At 38.9% G+C, this 12,743-nt stretch overlaps 1 protein-coding gene across 1 annotated transcript in view; it reads right to left on the minus strand.

Moving 5' to 3' along the window:
• Window positions 1–12,743, minus strand: part of LOC131966009 (dedicator of cytokinesis protein 3-like) — a 223,979-nt gene that overhangs the window by 118,329 nt on the left and 92,907 nt on the right. The window contains exon 4 of the mRNA XM_059328541.1: window positions 12,176–12,216. Within this exon, the coding sequence (XP_059184524.1) occupies window positions 12,176–12,216 (41 nt within the window). The remainder of the gene's footprint in view (window positions 1–12,175; window positions 12,217–12,743) is intronic.

Genomic DNA, 12,743 nt, shown 5'->3' on the forward strand with positions numbered 1-12,743 from the left:
TAGACCCCAGACAATTAAAGAACATGAATTAATTGTTCTGCACTTGAGTAGCGATTTTTCTAGTTTTAGCAACCACTCAAAGCTCTTTCACACCACAGGTCATCATTGACACATTCACACACACCTTCAGACACAGGTGGAGGACACCTGCCACCTGCTGATTAACATTCATACACAGATGATACAGCATCGGGAGCAGTTTGGGGTTCAGTATCTTTCCCAAGGATACATTTAGGCAACCGCTATACCATCTGAGCCACAGCTACATGCAGAGCAGGAGAAAACCACAACACACACACACACACACACACACACACACACACAAAAGCACAAACTCACACCGGCTGCAAACTTTACGTCTGTAAACATGAAAGAGGACAGCAGCAGCAGTGGTGATGATTTCCACACCGACGGCATTTCTTACTGAACTTTGTCGTTGTTTCATTATTATAATCTAATATAAAGTGTAAACCTTAGAGGTAAAAATTTTCTCACTTTGAGGATGGATTTTTTGCAGTATACAGTGGATGATGTTCTTTTTCAAAACTTTAAACTTAAAAGTCTGAGTGAAACTTTTATGTGTGTGTTGAAAGCTGAGAACAGAAGCAGCTGAGGGATCACTCAGAGCTGAAACGTCTGAAGAAATGTAAAACAATAGACGGATTTTTTATTGAAAATGTTAACATTACTAGTGCAGTGCCCGTTGGAAGTATGTATTCGTACAGCGCGAGATTGTATTTTGTAGGTAAAGCTAATGCCTCTTGCTCCTTAAATAAAACAGAAACGCTATCTTTCCGTCAGTATTATGCTTAGGTGTCAGTTAATAAAGTTTTGTTTTTACTGTTTTCAGTGGATCAAACTGATGAGGAACAAACGGCTTAAATCTCCGCTTAGCATGCTAATCGTGAGATAGCACAGCAGTACGCTGCCCTAAAAGAACATTTACATGAACCCAATTAGCTGATATACTATATTGCATGTAAGTAAGTATCTCATATCAAATGATTATGGGCATTACGCTAAGCAACATGAATGTCATCCCTGAATTACATAGTAATGCAACATCAGAAGTGAATAAAGCTAAATCTCCGCTTAGCATGCTAATCGCTAATAATAGAATTTGTACATTACATGCAGACCACTACAACGTCTGCAACTCCATAAAACACTTACTTTTCATAAGGTACGCACACCATCCAGCACATACACATTGAACATTGATATTCGCTGGAAACTATTTGAATATTATTGGAAAATCGAACCTTGTAGCGCACTTTAAAACTCTGAAAGATAGGTAGGCTAAATAGACTGATGAGATGAGTCTGGGTGTAAATCCAGAGTGAGTTGTGTTACTGACCAGGTGTAGGCCTATCACACAATGGGGCGGAGCTCCCCGAAAAGGCGTCCGATTGGAAACAGTGCAATGCCGCAACACGTCCTACGTAAATAATGATATTTTGAAAAATGAATTCAAAAATCTTCAAAATTGAGGATGCACACCTTTGTGCCATGTGCAAGCCACATACGAAATCTTAGGTCAGTCTGACTAACTGTCAGAGAGATATGCCCTAGACCAGGGCAACTGGAGGCCCGGGGGCCGCATACGGCCCGCACCCTCACTTGAAGTGGCCCTCAGTACAACTACACGCATTTGAGCATGAAATCTTAAAAGTGCAGTGTAAAAATGCACAAAATTACTTCTTGCAATTAATTACACTGAAAAAAAAGAAATCACAGTAAGTGGATATTTTTTATTTGCTTCAAACCTTTTGTATTCATATTTATACTGTTCTACATGCATTTGATCATGAAATATGTTAAGTTACTGCACTGTAAACATATTTAAAATTGCAGTTTCATCATATCTGGCTAAGATCATTAAGTTTATGTGGCCCTGTGGTAGTGTCGATGAAAAATTGTGGCCCCCTCCAGCATTTAAGTTGACCATCCCTGCCCTAGACACACGCACACACAATCCTCAAAATTCTCTTTGTCCAGTCAAATCTTCACGACTCCCAAAATCAGGTGCATCTTTACTGAAACCTGACTTTTGAAAACAGATGAACAGAGCGGCTGGTTTGTAAACTGATGTTTTTATAACGTTTTTCTGTTCAAACACAGCAGCCTTTTACTTCAATTCATCAAGAATTTTCTCTGTTCCTAGATTCTCTGTTCACCGTGGAGACGTGAGGACGTTGACTTTAGTAACTGATATCCAGGTGGTCATTCCTTTAATGTCTCTCAGAGGAACCACAGATCTCTGGAGCTCACCTGCACATGTTTCTGTTCATTATTAGTCTTGCGTACAGATTCTGAATGATTTTACTTATAAATATAATATATAAATTATCAGTTGCTTTCACAAAAGTGCACCAGAAAGTGATGTTATGGAGGGGCCCGTATCTGACGCTGTGTCTGCTGTGTAAAGTCGATGCTGATGTCAGAGTTCAGTTCTCACAGAGAGAAGCAGAGTGCAGGGAGCCAAACTGTGCTGATCCATGTTTAAATGGACTGATGACCGTGACTAATGCACAGTCCCAAAGGCCCCGCTCAGTGTGTGTGTGTGTGTGTACTCTTTTTCTGACACTCTCTTGTGATTGGTCTAATCTCTGCTGGAAGGTGACAGGACAGGCAGTCACTTCCACTGAACTGAGCCAAATACACACACATCTGATGTCACAGAGAAACAAAGACGACGGTCCCTTCTTGCTGAGTGTGTGTGTGTGTGTGTGTGTGTGTGTGTGTGTGTGTGTGTGTGTGTTGACACCTGGCTCAGAGCAGTTGGCAGACAGGTGTGCGTTGTCTTTGGCAGAGTAGATCAGAAGTCACCTCATCCACAAACGTAACGCCCTTCACTGCCCTCATCGCAAGCAAGCAAGCACTCTCACACACACACACACACACACACACACACACACACACACAGACACACACCCTTCCTTGGTTTTGTTTCTGTCTGATCTTAAAAGACGATTAAGATTATAAACTTATTCACAAACTAACTCACAGCTACAAAAAAATGAAAAAGAGGTGCCACAAACAAATGTCTGGAAAAAGATCTGATTTTCCAATTGTATTTCAGTTTAACCACAAACACCATGAAACAAGAAAAGCCTTTATGTCTTTTTTTCTTTACTTACTACACCTGTACAAACTGACACAATCCAATATAACCTATTTGTATCCAACAGTGCGATCCGACCATGAATCCTATCATATAAATGTTTTGTTGAAACTGTATGAGATGTGTTGATTCATCTCTACACAGTTGTAGTTTGTTCCTGTGACTCTCTCACACAAACAGCTGAAGCTTTAATAACAGCAGCTCTGACTGACTGCGAGCTGAACTCTGCTGGTCGCAGTAATCTGAACACTGGTGAAGTTCTCTGCAGAGCTGCTGGATTAGAGGCGAGCGGGAGCAGGAAGGCGTTTCCTCGGGGAGACGCAGCGATTCGTTTCGACCAGCGAATCTATTGTGGAGGAACCAGGTGATTAGGGTGGAACTAACAGGATCTCTGATGGAGAGAGAGAGGCAGCGCTCACATTCTCACACACAACACAACAAGGCATGCAAAGAGATGAAAGCTTTCTGTTGCATGCAAGTGGGTATAATTATATGTTGGGTGTTGCACCTGTTTCTCTTTATGCTGGAATAAACACACGCACAGATCACTCCGAATGCATTTGGACGTGCAGACAAACCTGACTTAACTGTGAGTATCTGCTGTACGTCTGCTCTGCACAAAGTTTTATTTTTAAGGTTTAACTTCCCCTAAATTGATGGATTTATGTAAGGGTTTACACAGAATCCCTTAAAAGTTTTTTTGTTGTTGTATTCACTACATCGACAGTTTGGCAGTTTTTGAGGTTGTTTGCATGAACTTGCACTTTTGATGCCAGTTAACACTGTCGTGTGCACCCTGCACACGTTTGGTTAGCCTGTTACATTAACCCTTGAGGCCTCTTTAAAATTAACACACACTTTGACTCTTCGGGACCCAAGTTGGGCCCTCTCATACTAGTGTAATAAAAATGTGATCTATAAACTTCACCACATCAAACTTTTTTAGCAGCATCCGACCTAACCATAGATATACATTTTTCAAATATTTTTTAAAATAATTTTTATGTTTTTATTCCCTTTTGTTATAAGAACCCCTGATTTTTCTCAAGGGCAAAAACACAAAACATGCAATATTCAATATTCAAAAATAAGGTTGCAAAGTGGAATATTTGGGGTGAGGTTATTACAGCCTTGACTAGGTCAATAATAGATAACAATAGTGAATTTTATGCATTATTATTTTTGGAGCAATGACAGTTTATTTGTAAAACTTATACTTTACACTCTTAGGTCCCAAAATGGTCCCTCTCAAAAAAGTGTTAAAAAAAAGTGATGGAAAAAACTGACCTGGAATCAGTCAAATCTGTATAAACTCTAAATAAAACTCAAATTTTCCTACTTCGGTTAGATTCAAACACCGTCTGCTGAACATCACAGTGAAGCTCGAAACAAGATGGAGGATTAGATAGCAGGGTATTTATTTAATGTAACAGGCTTCCTAAAGTATGTAGGGTGATGTGACGGTGTTAACAGTCACAAGTGGGAGTTCATGCAAACAAACTCATCAGAAACTTTTAAACTGCCAATGTAGTGAATACAACAAAAACATCTTAAGGGATCCTGTGTAAACCCTAATTAAATCAATCATTTTAGGAGAAATTAACCCTTCAGAATAAAGGTCTATTGTACAATAGTTCAACTAATTTTAAGATATTTCCCTAGTATAAAGCCAAGGTGAGGAAACAACCTAAAATACTTCAGTGAACACTTTAAAGCAACATTAAAGGGATGATTGTAAGAAAACATTAACTTGGACTTGAATAAAAATATTACCTGAAGGTGCAGCCACTGGCACTAAAATCTTCCCACATAAACCATCTCTCCATTCACCATCCTCTCCTTGTATCATAAAACTGTTGGACTGGAGATTTAACTGATGTAAATGCTGTTTAACACACATTTTTGAAGTGTTTCTGGTGTTAAAGTCAGGAAGCTTTCCTGTCTTTCTCCTTCTGAACATTTTCACGTCCCTCATTTTTCTTCCACTGAAGACAAAAAACCCTCTCTGTTATTGCTACCACTAACAGCTGTTCTCACACTTGCGTATAAGATGTGAATTCTGAATTTAATGTTTTAACAGCGTCCAAACTTCTTCGGAATCAGGGTTGTATAATTGATTATAAAACCAAACAAAACAGGAGCAGTTTGTAACTAAAATTATAATTGCTGGTAAACCTTTGAGGTCTCAGCTGAACTGGCACTAATAAAAAAGTTCAAATATATTAACACCTATGTCATCGATCACATGAAACAAACAAGGGAGGCTTTCTTCCTGTATATCTCTCCTCTGTGCAGCAAATATCTGACTGACTTTACAGAATAAAAGATTTTCTCTGAACCGCGCAGTTTCCCCTTCACACAGTTCTCATGCAGTAAGAAACTCCAGCAGCTGTTGTGAAGAATGTCTCAGTTGAAGGTTGATGAAACATAATTCAGATGTTGTCACAGTAATGACGGAGGATCCTGCAGCAGATGTCTCAAATCAAACATTTCACAGCTGTTCTTTTCTGTGGATTTTATACCTTTAACTTCATCCCCTCCTGCTGTTCTGATGCTGCATTACTGACAGAAGCAGCGTAGAACTGTAGACCCTGTGGCCTTTGATCCGACTAAGGTTCAGTAATAATGTGAACGGAGATTTAAAGCTCATGCTGCTGAGTCGTATAGCATGATCCAACACGAGTGAAGGAGAGTTTGTGTGAGACGACTCTTTGTTGAAGAGCTCTCCACCGCAGAGCTCTGCAGATCCCTGATATTTGATTTGCATGAGGGAACCTGAGCTTCAACTTTCTCTTTCTTATTATCCCTGCTGTGCTGCATCACATTGCCCTCGCTGTAACCTACAGAAATGAATGGCAGTGCGCCGCCCACGGCCAGGCTGTTCTGCTGGTCCACGAGAAGTCGAGGTTTCCTCTGGGAAACAGCCTCGGAAGCTCTCAGCAACATCTGAGTTTCACTGGGAGCTCCTCGTCTTAACTGTGTGTGACATGTTACTCTGAGAGGACCAGCTCACAGGCTGCATGACGACGCAAACTACAACTTATGGTACAGTTGTTGTAGTGACCCGATTGCTACTTGATAAAGATGCCACTAGTATGATGAGATCCCGTTTATAGTGTTTTACGCGCATAAATGAAATGTATCTGTAACTGTATCTGTAACTGAGATTATTGTAACGTTTCAAAACAAATGTATACTTCTTTCTTAAACAAATAAAGTTATATTTCCAACTCATACATCACATTTCTGCGGTCAAAAAACTGTGTGCCTCTTAGGCATCTCACCACAATCAGTCATACACCAATCAAAACAATCAAAGCAAAATGGCTCTTACAGTTGTGTTTAATCTTTTTGCCCTCCTAAAAAACTGATAAAAATGTACATGACTTAAAGTTATAATTCAGGATTTTGGACATTAAGTTGTTTGATATGCTGGTCAGTAGAGTAGTGGATACAAACTACAAACAGGAGACTGACACAAGTTCCATGAGGAACATTAAACAAGTGATTTTGGTTTGTTTGTTTGTGTTTGACATTTATTATTTACTCATTTAAAACCATCTCTGTTTTATTACAGTGGCTTGCAAAAGTATTCATCCCCCTTGGATGTTTCACCCTTTTGTTGCTTTTACACGTGAAATCAGGGTCAATATAATTTGGCCTTTTTAAAAATAATTTGCAACAATTTAGGTCAGTTACTTTAAAGGGGATGAATACTGATGCAATCATTTCTTTTACCTCATAAATTTCTAATTAATTGATACTATTTTGTAAAAATCTGTTTTCACTTTGATATTAAAGAGGGTTTGGTTTGGAAATTCTTCTTAAAAAGGCCAAATTATATTGACCATGATTTCATGTGTAAAAGCAACAAAAGGGTGAAACATCCAAAGGGGATGAATACTTTGCAAGCCACTGTATATCACCTCTCACCTTCTCTGACGGCCTCTTTCTTAGAGGAACAACAACCCTAGCAGTGGATCTTTGGTATGTTAAATCCTCTCCCGGCTGTCTAGATATAGTGAAGTGAGACAGTAAAGCCTCTTGTGGAGCCAGAGAGCAGGATGGAGCAAAATAAAACAGAAAGCTGGTTCAGAGAGGACAATGGGACAGAGCGGGGCGAAACACAAAAGAGGTTCTTTTTTTAAAGACTAGAAGCCTGTTAGCTTGTGATCCAGACATGGTGCTCACAAAAGAGAGCTGGATATAAAGCTGTTAGAGTGAGTCATCTGCAGCCCGGGTCAGAAAGCTGCTCCGATAGAGATGCTGATTACCTAATCACACTGCACTCCCTCATCAGATATCACGTTTTAAAAGTAAAGAGTGACACCTGCAATCTGAGGAGTTCACCTCTTTGCTTCTGAAAGGCACAAAATATCGAGCGAAAACATTTTAACAAATGCTCCTCCACTTTTTCAAACCTCATCTTCTTCTAGAGAATAAAAGGATTATTATAGCTTCGAGGGATAAAACTGCAAAATTAAAGTTACATCTCCTTATACACTACAGGCCAAAAGTTTGGCCCAAGCAAGCAGCAGAAACAATTATAACTCTCCTCCCTGTTTCTACTCCGTGTTTCAGAGCTCCCCACATTGTGCAATAATAATAATAAGACATTAATAATACACCAGGATCTCAGCAGGGAGAGCACGGCAAATTCAATGCTAAAGTTAGTTTGGCTGTTTCTGTATGTTGCCAGGCCGACACGGTGACCACCAGGAGCAAATTGTGGTGATTTTAAATGCAGTGATTGTCTAATTATGGCAATAAATGCACACACTGACAGAAAGCTGCTGTGTTCAAAATTACACAATATCTTTCTGTTTACTTCATACTCCATCTGTATGTTTTACCTACTAAATTAATGATAAAGTATTATAACAGATAACAGACCAAAAAACGTCACGGCAACTTTCTGACAACCATTCAGGAAACAATAAGGGTACTTTCTCACCTGAAGAGTGAGAGTAAAAGGGTAAAAGAGTAAAACTTAATAGAGTGACATAGTAACTGTTAAGTCACAATGCATTCTGGGAGGCTAAGTACAAAATCCACACACTGAACACACTCCATACTCAATGTTAGGTTATATTTAGTATAAATAGTACAATAATATGTGATTTTGAAGTTTTCAAGTTCAAATCCTAACAACTCTTAAGCCTAATTTCCACCGGGAGCAGAACGGCTGCGGAACGGCTGCAGATTGCACCAGACAGGAAATCCGACGCAGAATCAATGTAATACACTTCCGCCCCCTTTCAAAACAAAACACAATACGTAGTTCATGTAGCCTAAAAATACTTCACATCAACATTACATCTTGACCAGATCAGCAATCAATCAATCAAAGGGTCTCAGAGGATCTCAGAGGGTCGGAGACATGGATGACGAGAATCTGATTGTTGAAGTGGAACAGCATACAATCATTTACGACAAAACACATTCTTTTATAAGGATAGATGGTCAGATCAACAGATCTTCCATGTCAGAGAAGCAAAGTAAGCTGTTTGTTATTGTTGTTTACTTTATAAACACAGTTTATCATGGGATCTCGCGGTCTCCCGTATGTTCAGGATTATCGTGTGTTCTCATTATCTCGCGTGTATACGGCTGACTCGCTACGCTGACGTTCCGCGGCCGGTGGGAATCCCCAGTTACACCTCCACATGTAACTTCACTTCTGACCTGAATAGATTGCAGATAAACAGCTGCATAAAAGCCACTTAAGTACTTGTAAGTTATTGATTTTCATCCTGAAAACAGGACACATTTTTTACAACCATTGTGTTAAAAAACCCCAACTTGTCAGGGTTTTTGAAACAGTATTATTTCCGTCTCTGTTGAAAGAAGAAGTCATGCAGGTTTACTCCAACAACATCACGTAATCAGCTGGAGCTGCAGGGCAGATTTACAACAGTCAGAGCTGCTTCTGTCACATAGTTATTATAGTTACTGTGCATCTAACAGGATGCAAACTGCTGCAGGCTGTTGAGCATCAAAGGATAGATGGCCCACGTGCTACTGCGCATTTCATCACAACAACAAACCATGTTACTGTGTTACTGAGAACATCTGCTGTGGATCAGAGCTACTGAAGCTACCATGAGCTCAAACAGATCTGAGCTACTGCAGGATCTGTTGGAAGATATCAAACATCAGCTGCTGTGGAGCAGTTTAATGGAATCAAACATCTCAGTGAAGTTACTCACAAAGTAACAATAAACACCAGCACTTCATAAATAAAGAGAGTAAGATTAATCAGTCATACAGTCACACGGGAAGCTAATAGGACTCTTTTTGCAAGAATCTGCTGTTTCGATAGGTGTCATGATCGACGGGTTATGATTCAATATATCGCATTTTATATAAGGTAAAATATTGTGATTTTTATTAAGCAAATTTTATTGAAAACTGTAAAAAAGTTTACATTTTTTATGCATGTAGAACAGAAGTGTTATCAGTCCCTTTAACTTCCCACAGCACTGATTTACTGTTTGTGCTGTTTGCTATGAATCTTTCAGCCTGTTCTCCTGTCAAAAACGCGTATTTAGATTGTGTGTACAGGCAGCGAAAAACAAGCTATGTGTCCGTATTTCACCGTCAGCTGCAATGCATCCGCCGCCATCTTGCTGACGTAGTAGTGATTTACAGCCAAGAGTTAAAATAGGCGGATTTCCTTATTTGGTTGAATGCAGAGGTGGTGGACGGGTCAAACAAGCAGGGGACTCCAGGAGAGCGGGGTTTGTATCCCGTGTGAAACAAGAGTAAACCATTTTTAACTTAAGATACAATGTTTATGTACAGAAGCTTATTAAAAAATATAAATATATCAAATAATATAAAAAATATCCTCCATTTATATCGTTATAACGAGATACTATCATTATCTCAAAATAACATGATATTATCTCTTTATAACGAGATAAATGGAGGATATTTTTTATAAGGGTGGCAGCAATACGCTTCCGTATTTATTTAAGTTACGTGAATCACGTTTTTTCACGTAACTTACGGCAGTCATGTGACCCTTGTAGACTACTTCACTTCCAGCATTTACGTACATTTACTTACTGTTTAAACTGTCTTTTATAAGTCTTACCATGAGTTTTTTGCTCTAATCCTAAGATCAGTGGTTTTACAACATAATTCCAAAGAAATTGCATCTTCTTTTACAACCGTGGACTGTACGTGTGCGCTGTTTTTAGAACGCACCGTTGTACCGCGATCCGCGATAGTAGTTATGTGCCCTGAAACGTGAGCAGCGATACGTACCTACATGCCGTAATTTGAGGTACTGACACACGACCTCCTGAGCCGTCTACGTATGTAGGAGAACTTGTTGGAGTCTTTGCCTGTAAACTGTTAATTAAAAATAGATCTACAGTGTTTTTGAGAATCCATACAGTCCACAAAACACAATATCGGGATACTCAAGTGTATCACTATTTTCTTACAACTCCTTGAGTAAAGTCTGACCCACAAAGTCTCCTATTCATGTCTCTTTGTTGCACATCAACGCTGGCATAAAATTCTCCCTCAGAAAGTTCCCAAGAAGCCACCGTGAGCATCATACTCTGGGTTGTTGCTCTGTCACAATTTAAGATAACGTAGTTCGTGCATGGAAATCTGAAGTTTGTATGGTTAGTATGCAAGGCAGCATCTGTACTAAAGTCAAGAATTTGTAGTTGTTTCAGAATCTAAAACTCCTGAGGTCATGACTCCCACACGCTGCCTCTGGGGAGGAGGAGTGATGCTGCCAGATTCCACTATTATCACAGGAATACATTTAAATATTGCTGCAAGGGACAATAAACATGGTCCAAAAAACAACACATGCATCCATTCCTGCTCTGTTCAGTTCGACCTGAGAGGACCCTTGTTTCCCCAGAGCAGGTGACTTATTGACTCACACACTGAGAAAATGTTTTTGTCTTTGTTCACCTAAAACTCTTACAACATTCAAACTGTTGGTGACAAAATTCATCATTCTGTTTGTTTTGGTGCATCTCTGAATCCTTTTTGAAAATGATCTTTTTAAAAAAAAATCGACTGGCTTGTTTTTGTTAAAACAGACAATCTGATTAGGAAAATTCATTAAAAATGAAGGATAAGAGTCTGTAGATTAGCTCAATTATTTCTGATGAGTTTCTGAAAATAGGATTTTAACCCTCTATGCTACAGTGTTGCCCTCAGGCAACATACCCATTTATGGCCTGTCAAATTTCTACAATGCAAGTTTTTGAGTGATGTGATACTTTTAAAAAGAGGGATGAGTATAGGGAACCAATAGCAATGCTTTAATTTGTCACATGACCTCCAGGAGGCCATATTGAAACCCTATTTTGCAGACTTTTCCAAAGGAAACAGCTTTGCCATTTTGCGCCACAAAAAATCACTCAAAATGTAATTTCCTGGCCCTTTTCCATCTGGAAAAAAAGACTGTTCAAGACAATAATTTCAATGGGTCGTTGGTTCAATGGTACAATGTTTCTTACAGGCAACATTTAGACAAGAAACTGTTTAAAAAAGTTCCTTTTATAATGTTTTTAAAAGTAAAATGTTTCGTATGTTGAAGTTACTGAATCTTTTACACATGTTTATTAAATAAATTATGTTCAAATGTATTTAAAAAACTTTCTTTTTCACTTGTGCACCTTTATGGTACAATGTTGTTTATAGGAAACAAACCCCAAAAACTAAAAAAAAAAAAAAAAAATGTATTAATAATTTATAGGCCGGAAGTTGTTTAAGAGGTTAATGCAGAAAAAAAGTAGAAAAAAATATTAATCTGTAAAGTTTTTATAGTGTTTTTGTTGGAAGTGGACATTTTCAGCCCGAAGGGTTCGGGTTATAGTGGGCCGTTAAACATGGTCAACTAACCCTGTTTGAGGTTTAAAATGTTGCCAGAAATTGAGAGCAACAGCAGAAGAGGACGGGGAGAGAATCGGGGATGTGGAAAGACAAAGAGAGATGACGAGTAAAAGTTTAAGAGGAAGAAAACATTATTAGTGGAACAGTGTGAGAGAAGCAGAAGCTGTCAGTCTCTCTTACCTTGACATTTGGCTTCCTCGTTGAGAATCCTCTGTACCATCCTGAAACACACACAAACACACACACACACATGAATGAGTCAGACAGCAAACACAGAGACTCAATGAGGGACTGTGAGTCAGCACTTTGACTGGATATATGAGGAGACTTTGGCTTCAACACTTTAACAACAACATCTTTGTTGGCAACAATATGAAATAAAATAAAAACTCCATCTGAAAAAGAAGCAACTGGTGAATAGAAACCAGCCGCTGCCTCACACAGGAAGAAAAAACTCCCTGAAATCCTCCCTGCTGTGGAAAATGGTGAGTAATACTATAGTAAAATATACAGTTTGTCTGAGAAATCTTTTCAGAACAGTAACCTAACAATCAAAAGGTCACAGGTTAATTTCTGCAGCGTGCAAATGTCTCCCGATAAAATAAAACAGTTTTATGTAGAAATGTTTTTAATTTTGACCTGAAGAAGAAGACAGTCAGCATTCATGTGAGCAATTTTCATTAAATATGGACATTTAGTCAGTAAAAGTAAAGGTAAAGGTGTGTGACTGAGTTAATTTCTTATTTTA

The sequence above is a fragment of the Centropristis striata genome, chromosome 3 (assembly GCF_030273125.1).
Source record: "Centropristis striata isolate RG_2023a ecotype Rhode Island chromosome 3, C.striata_1.0, whole genome shotgun sequence".
Taxonomy (NCBI): domain Eukaryota; kingdom Metazoa; phylum Chordata; class Actinopteri; order Perciformes; family Serranidae; genus Centropristis; species Centropristis striata.